Source organism: Austrofundulus limnaeus, unplaced genomic scaffold (genome assembly GCF_001266775.1).
Source record: "Austrofundulus limnaeus strain Quisiro unplaced genomic scaffold, Austrofundulus_limnaeus-1.0 Scaffold4, whole genome shotgun sequence".
Taxonomy (NCBI): Eukaryota; Metazoa; Chordata; class Actinopteri; order Cyprinodontiformes; family Rivulidae; genus Austrofundulus; species Austrofundulus limnaeus.
The window spans coordinates 903,460-911,462 of NW_013952406.1; the positions used below are offsets into that span (position 1 = coordinate 903,460).

The 8,003-nt window shown below is 41.5% G+C and overlaps 1 protein-coding gene across 5 annotated transcripts in view; it reads right to left on the reverse strand.

The window, feature by feature from the left end:
* The window catches only part of mpp3a (MAGUK p55 scaffold protein 3a), a gene marked incomplete at its 3' end in the record, with an annotated part of 17,291 nt that overhangs the window by 1,374 nt on the left and 7,914 nt on the right, over nucleotides 1-8,003 (reverse strand). For all 5 annotated transcript variants that reach the window (XM_014022325.1, XM_014022333.1, XM_014022319.1 and 2 more), the window contains 9 exon segments: nucleotides 1,514-1,710; nucleotides 1,795-1,869; nucleotides 2,467-2,552; nucleotides 4,202-4,283; nucleotides 4,362-4,499; nucleotides 4,583-4,663; nucleotides 4,957-5,034; nucleotides 5,104-5,222; nucleotides 5,301-5,363. In XM_014022325.1, coding sequence (XP_013877779.1) covers nucleotides 1,514-1,710; nucleotides 1,795-1,869; nucleotides 2,467-2,552; nucleotides 4,202-4,283; nucleotides 4,362-4,499; nucleotides 4,583-4,663; nucleotides 4,957-5,034; nucleotides 5,104-5,222; nucleotides 5,301-5,337 — 893 coding nt within the window.

Here is an 8,003-nt window from a genome sequence, read left to right on the forward strand (position 1 = left end):
GCCTGCATTTAAAGAAAGGAAAAGTAGTTATCAAGCATTTATTAAAACTCAGGGTTCATGCAGATTTCAGTAAGTTAAATCTAAGACCTTTTAAAGCTCTTTTAAGACCATCAGGAATGACATTTAAGACCAAACCAAAGCATTAACAGAAACATTCAAATGGTCCCTGAAATTTTAGCTTTTAAAGAATATTTAATTTTAATACAAGAATGCTAAATTATTTTAATGAAARGGTCATCTCTATAACTGCTGTGGACCGCTTCCAACCGAATGCCATAATCACTGATTTCAAGCTAAGTCTCATTGAAAACACACTTTTCTGTGTTTAAACAACAAGCAGTGGACGTGACTGAACTTTGTTTTTTTGGGCAGGTGAACAAGCTGCTGTATGTGGAGGGTTGTAGCAGCAAAGAGGTTGAAAACATTGAAGTAAACTGTGCCGGGATTTGCCTGCAGTTATCACAGGATTTGTAGTTTAACAAGTACAAAGACTGGGAGCAAACGTAGCTCCTCATGAAGACAGATCACATCAACCTCTGATTACTGAGCTTTACTCTGTTTATTTATGCAGCCAACACTTCTCAGGAATGATCAAAAGCAAAAAAATTAAGATTTGACTAAATTAAATTTAGGACCTTGGATGAAAATCTGGGCGTTTTAAAGACTTTTTTAGGCCTAAAATTTAGATTTTCAAATTTTAGACTGTTTTAGACTTTTTAAGACCCTGCATGAACCCTGAAAACATTTAACTAGCTCCACCTTAAAAAGTTAATCTTCCAGTTTGAGAAAAATAAAAAGACAAACAGTTTTACCGTTTGTGGAGTATAAAATAAAAATGGAAAAACAATCTGTTGGTCCTCCTCCTCCATCTCAATCCAACTACCTCCATATTTCTCCTCTTTGTCTTTTTCCTGCATCTCAAACATCCTTCCACCAATAAACCCAGTCCCTCCTCTGGACATGTCCAAACCATCTCAGACTGGTCTCTAACTTCACCTCCCAGTCCTTCAACCTTCAACCTCTCCATCCTTGTCTGTCCCCAAAGAGACCCTGAACAGCTTCAGCTCTGCCTCTTCCAGTTCTGTCTCCAAACAAACAAACAAACAAACAAACAAACAAACAAACAAACAAACAAACAAACAAACAAACAAACAAAGCTGGTCTCACTGTCGACCACTTTGAGTAAACAAAGTATTACTTCACAGACTCCTGCTCTGCCTCAGGCTGTGCTCGTTAATCCAGTCGTCTCTGCAGTGTTTGGCAGGAACCCCACAGCCTGCCAGGATAATCTCACTGCTGGATTATGACACAGTAGCAACGTTTGCCTCCACACCCGCCCCCCCACCCTCAACCCCCACCAGCTGCTCTGATGCTCCATCTAATCACAGCTGACCTCTGACAGTAAAAAACACATGAATGAGGATTTGAAAAGATTAGAAATGGCTGAATGAAACAAATCAGCGACATCTGGGTGGACCGGACGGTGGACCGGACCCCCCCGGGGCGTCCTCACCTCTCCTGGAACTGTTTGGAGGGGACGAGCCCGGCCCGCAGGTTGCTGTCCCCCACGCGTTTGGCCTGCCACCACGTGGGGTCGTCCTGCGTCACCACCTGCAGGATGTCCCCCCGCTTGAAGGGAAGCCCCGCCTCCTGGCAGGGCGTGGCCTTGTCATCCAGTGGGGTGTAGTCGAACAAGGCTCTCATGTACACCTGCAGTAAAACAGGAAACAGATTTATTTTAACACTTTGAGTTTATAAATAAAAGAAAAGGATCGTCTCGTCACACTTCATCACCTTGCTGTCCTTCAGTCGGTCCTCCTCCTTGATGGCTGGGATTATCTTCAGAGTGATGGAGCCTTGGGATTGGGACTATGGGTTAAAGCATAAAAAGAGCTTTTGAAATATTTTGATAGACTGATTTCTTTTTTAAAATGACTCGTTTGTTCAAAAATATTAGATCATTAAGACAGTTTCAGCTCTAATATTATTTATTATTCATATTTGATAATTTATTGAATTACGTTTATCACAGAGCGGTTCAGTCTGGTTTTAAAAATAAACAAGTTTTGAACATTAAAACCTTGTTGTTCCTATAATATTGTGAAGAATAAAAGTTTGTAGATATTTACGATAAAATGGGCATAAAGTTGGATGAATATGTTCAACAACAACGATACAAACACACAAACATTTAACACAACGTTGGGTTTTATCTACTGAAGTCCTGGGCAGCTCAGGGAGGAGTGGTCTGCTCACTGAGGACAGGAGCTGTCTCCCCTGCTCTGTTCTGATTGGATAAAACTATGGCTTTGGGGTTTGTTTGATTTGTTAAAGCAGTGTCAGTTTAAACCCGGATCATTAGACTGGACAGTTTTAACAAGACCGCAACAGAAAACAACCTCATTGTGGCGACAGAACTTTAACCCATGTGGATCGGATCAGAATATTTAAATGAGTCCATCTTACCAACAGCTGGCTGATCTCATCCGGCCTCTTCTGGATCACAGAGACTCCATTGACCTCCCTGAGTTCGTCACCTACGTGGACCAAACCTGTGGCAGAGACACCAGAGACCAGACTCAGGGTTCTGCTGGATCCCAGAGACCCAGAACCAGAGAACCTTTCAAGATCCACAGCCATGAAAATGAAACCGAAGGCTGAGATCGATACGACTTTCCCCGAAATTATACTCTCTTTCAAACACACACACACACACACACACACACACACACACACACACACACACACACACACACACACACACACACNCACACACACACACACACACACACACACACACACCCCGAGGCCAGCAGCTCTTTATGACCTGACGCAGCAAGAATTCTTGAGAACATTAAAGATGTATGGTTATGGACCCTAATTGGCTTGTTTGACAGGCATGGGAGTTTTTTTGATGTCAAATAACGTTTGCATGTGGCCGATGTTGCCATGGCAACACCCATTAGTGGATCTTTTGAGTGCGCGTCACGTAACGGATCCTGACTCGCAGCGTTGCTTTTTTCCCCTCAGCCTCCGTCTCGTTTCTCCTGCTGCAGCTTCTCTGCCACTCAGAAACTAGACTGTCTTTTTTTAAAGYTTACAGTTATAAACATTTCTTTTAAAAACAATACGACAAAAAAAACTAAATAAATAAATTATTTTTTTAAAAAGATGTGTAAAGATTAAGAGCCTGTCGAGGCCTCATCATGTTACAATYCTGGTTCAGAGCTAAACTAAGGTTATTTATTTTCCTGCTGAGGTCAGTCTAACCACTGTTCTGTGTCTAAATAAGCATGTTTATAAATTAAAATAATATTTTCTGCAAACTTTAACCCCATCAAAGTTTGCTGACTGACTAAAGGAACTTTATGAAGCCTGTTTTATTTACAAAATTTCACAGTTTTTCTCCCTTTTTATTCTGTAAGACCTTCTGCAGACTGGAAATCTGAGGAGGTTTAAGGAGAAGAGAGAAAATGGACTTTATGGGATTTTGACAAACTAAGCAAGATAAACATGAATCAATAAGGCTTGGATTTCTGACCTCTGAGCACAAAACTCTGGCTCTAATTCCCGACAGAATGCTGCAAAAACCACAAAACATCCAAAAACAACCAGCTGTTTATCTTATCGCTGTGGTTTTTAACATTTGTTATATAAAGAACTGAGGTAATCTGAGTTTGTTAAAAGGAAAAAAAAAATTTTTTCTTTCAACTTGCAGTCCTCGTCTCAAAATTGTGCTTTAACCCTCTAAGGTCTGGGGTCTAAATGGCCATTTTCATCTTAAAAACTATTTACTTTGCCTGGTTTGGTATCATTATTTTCAGCACAACCAAAATGTTGACTACGCTCCCGTGTCTCCAAAACACACTCTCACGCTCTCCACAAGCGTACAAACTATCAGAAACATGGGTGTCATGTTGCATTCAAGCACTTCCTGGTCACAAATCGCTCACTGAATGCGCAGCAAATGCATAAAAAATGCTCCCAGAATTATGGTGAAAGTGTTGTATCATGAATCTGGTTTGATTTGGAAGTAAATAAAAAACAAAAACAATAAAAAAAAAAACACTTTTTATAGAGTCTGAAGTCTGTGCTGTCCAACCCAGTTGAAATGAGCGCTCAGAATGCCGCCATTTTTGTTGCATTAGCCCTTAAAGGGTTAAAAAAAAACAAGAAACAAACAAGACAGAATAAAAGGTACCGCTTCGATCAGCTGCTCCTCCTCTCATTATCCGAGCTACGATCACCACGCCGGTGGCTTCATCCCTCCTGATGGTGGCTCCCTGACAGATGGAGACAAGGAGATGTTAGCAGGACACTTCTCCGCTCCTCTTTTAGTCTCCTGAAGCCTTCGGGCTCACCAGAGGCTCTTTGTTCTTCACCAGCCTGACGATCTTCACCGACTCCTCGTCCAGCTCGTCTTCGAAGTCGTCCGGCAGCGGCGGCAGCACCGGATCGAAGTTCTTCTGGGCCACGGTGTCGTGCACCGACAGCACGGCCTGACGGCAGAGGACAGACATAAACCGTCTGTGAAATCTTTAAAAACACAGAAAAGTGATGCAGCTATTAAATGTCTGTTCACTCTGAGGTGCGGTGACGTCAGCAGGTGCAGCAGCTCCTTCTCCTCGGTGCTCATGGGTCCTCCCTGCAGCTCCTCCGCCACCTGAAAACATCCCAACAAACACAAACTGAGCTTTAAAAACCTCCTGCTCACAGGTAAACCACATCGCAGCTTCCTGTCCATGCACACCAGCAAAGATAAGTGATAAAGCAGCTGAGGTCAGCAGTTTCCTCCCACTGATGTGAGCAGGAGCGAGGCAGGAAGTGGACTTTTATTAGATGAGCATCAGGATGAGTCGGCACTTTGAGAACATTAAAATTCACATTTGATATCTGTTTGCTTCTCGGTCAGAGCCGACCGACGGAGACGAGCTGCGTTCAGAAGAAGGAACTCACATCTTCAGCCAGAGAGGAGGCGCTGTGGAGGATCGGCGCTGGACTCTGTCTCTCGTACTGCCGCAGCTTCTCGTGGATCTGCAACAAAACGGTGTTTATCAAAACGAACAGAAGGCGTTTGGTTTGGTTCATGAGCAGACTCYTCACCTTCATGAGGTACGCCAGACTCCTCTCACTGAAGACGTCTTTGAGGAAGACCATGTCCTCCTTGTGGTTGGCGTCGGGCCGCAGCTGGGAGGTCAGCAGGGCCAGTGTTTCATGAAGCCCTGCGGGGGGAGGGGGGGTGTTTATTAACAGGAACAGATGGAGCGCAGCGAGGTTCCAGCCCTGACGAGCCGTCCTACCTGCTCCTGCTGTGAGGACRGGCATGGCTTCTTTCATGGGTCAGCGAGGCGAGGAGCGGGACTCTGTGAGGAAGAGGAGAAAAACACAACTCCACTTAACAGGTTTAATTGTCCACAAGCATCAAATCTGATTATTCTTTATGTTAAATATGAAAAACAGAAAGATGCTTCTGTTCAGCTGCAGCAGAAAGTCATGTTGGATAATTGCAGTCATGCATCATCTCCTTACAGACTAATAAATCCAGGCTCATCTGTGGAAGTGTGGGATGTGCTAAAGGAAACCGGCCTCTGCTACTATTAATCACACCACACTGTCTGAGATCTGTGCTCAGCAGCAAACAAATCATCAAGCGTCAGAGTCAGACCTCGGACTGGACAGAACACAGGCCCCGTTCTGCGCATAAATATCTCAATCATTCCTCATTCATTCACTGAAAACTAGTGAATAAAMAATCCCATTGCCTTTCATGACAGAGTTTAAACCAAAATGTGTCAAATCCTGGTCCTTGAGGCTCGCCATCCTGCAGGTTTTACAGGTTTCCCTGCTTCAACACGCCTCTGCAGAACATGAAGAGGTACTTTAATCAGATAATCAGGTGTACTGGAGCAGGGAAACAAGTGAGAGTTAAGGATAGCAACCCTGGAGGACTGGAACAGGACCCCTGTTTCAGGCTGAGATTGAGTTATAATCGTAACCTTTAAAATTATGTTACAGTCACAGTTTTAAAACAGTGGTTTTCAAACTTTTTCGCTTCCGACCCACAAAATAACAGTTGCAGACACTTGTGACCCCAGATATTACTTGTTTWTGTATGCAAAGTTTGCTTAACTCTGTTAAACATTAGAAACAATATAAACAAACCTAATAACTATGATGCTAATTGRATTAATGTATGATTATTGTTGAAAAAAATGCAATAATCATGGTGAAAATATTCAATTAACAATGTTTTTTGCATTTTAATTGATGTCTGGAAATTATCTTGGGACCGTCACTTGATGTTTCGTGACCCGCAAAGGGGTCCCGACCCCAGCATTGGAAACCAATGTTTTAAATGACTCCCAGCTACAACCACAACAAACTGTAGCTCAGTACCTGTTAGGTTAGGCTGTGAGTTTTATTCTTAGAGCTCCTAACCTKAAAACTTCCTGAACGAGGACAGAGAACTGCAGCTTCAGAGTCAAACTGAGACATGTTCAAAAACTTCACTTAATCAACACAAAGTTCTCTTTAGCTGCAACTAAAGTAAACATTTGCTTTATTTATTTTAGACACCTCATTATGAAACTCCAAGACTTAGTGATTTATGCAGGATGTGGATAAAGTTTGACAAATCTGACTGATTTAAAAAAGAACATTCAAACATTTAAATACTAAAACCTTGTGATAATCTCAAGTATTCAGGAAGTTATTTATGTTTTTGTTCAACTAATCAAGTCATGATTTCTGCTGTAATTCAAAGCTGAACCAATCGAACCTTTGGGATCATTTCCTCGTTTTTTTTTTTCTATTTTTGCTCATAACTTTCTTCATGTTCAACATATTGCTGTGAAATTTTCTGTTTTTTTTTTCCCCCCAGAAGCATCTTGTCTCTTAAAAACAAAAACACATTAAAAAAACATCCAGTAAAAGTAGCAGAAAAGGTAAAACATAAAAGGCTTTGATGTGTCTTGGAAATCCAGGAAATGAAAATCACTTAAAAATCATATTTGTTTCGTAAACGAAGCCTCTCAACCAATCACAGTGTCACGTGATGAAGACGAGTAACACCTAGATCATTTTCACCGTAAAGGAAAAAAACATACTTCAACATTTCAGAACGTAGTAAAACCTGTAACAAAGGCAGATATAATAACGTTCTTCATGTAATTATTTAGGGGTCACTGGAAAAAATCCGGGCGGTTTATCCATGTTGARGTCAGCAGGGTTTCTCGTGATAATTAACGAGGTTACAGCGCAATCTGGTCACAGTGATCAGCTGTTGGATACGTCAACATCCCTGATTTATGTTCCAACAATTGACAGTTGGGGTCACGAGTCTGTTTTTTTTATGAGTTTAACACTGAGAAGCTGAGAATTTATAGATTTGAGGTTGGAGGTGCAGAAGAGAATCATCACCATCTGTCCCTRATTCAACTTCCTTTCTTCTACTTTTACTAATTTAGACATTAAATTTACAGATGAGTTAAAGTTTGTCACAGTTTTCTGCAGGTTTTAGTCGCTCTACTCTTCATGTTTGTTTTTATTTCTCTCATTAATGTGTTTTTCTCTTTATTCCTGAAGAAACCACATCTGGACCTCAGAAACTGGACCCGGACTATCCGTTCTGTTTGTGTCTCTGACCCAGCTGTGGCAGATTTCAGCACATCCTGAGCCTGGTTCTGGTTAAAAGAGGGGTTTTCCTTCCCACTGTCACCAGCGTGCTGCTCAGGATGAGAAACTGAGAAACACAATCTGCTTAACTCCTCAGAGAACTGTTAATATTTGACTTTTTATAAACGTATCAATGTTTTTGTAGTGACCTGAGGTGACTTCCTGTTAACTGACGTTGAAATAAACTGAATTTAACTGAATTGCATCTCACAGTATGTCTGCTACGATCTACATGTATTTGTAACATTTTGATTAAGGGTTTTTCAAATTTTTCCAACAACCACTGACATTTTGGGATGAAATTAAAACAAAAAAATTAAAACAAAAAA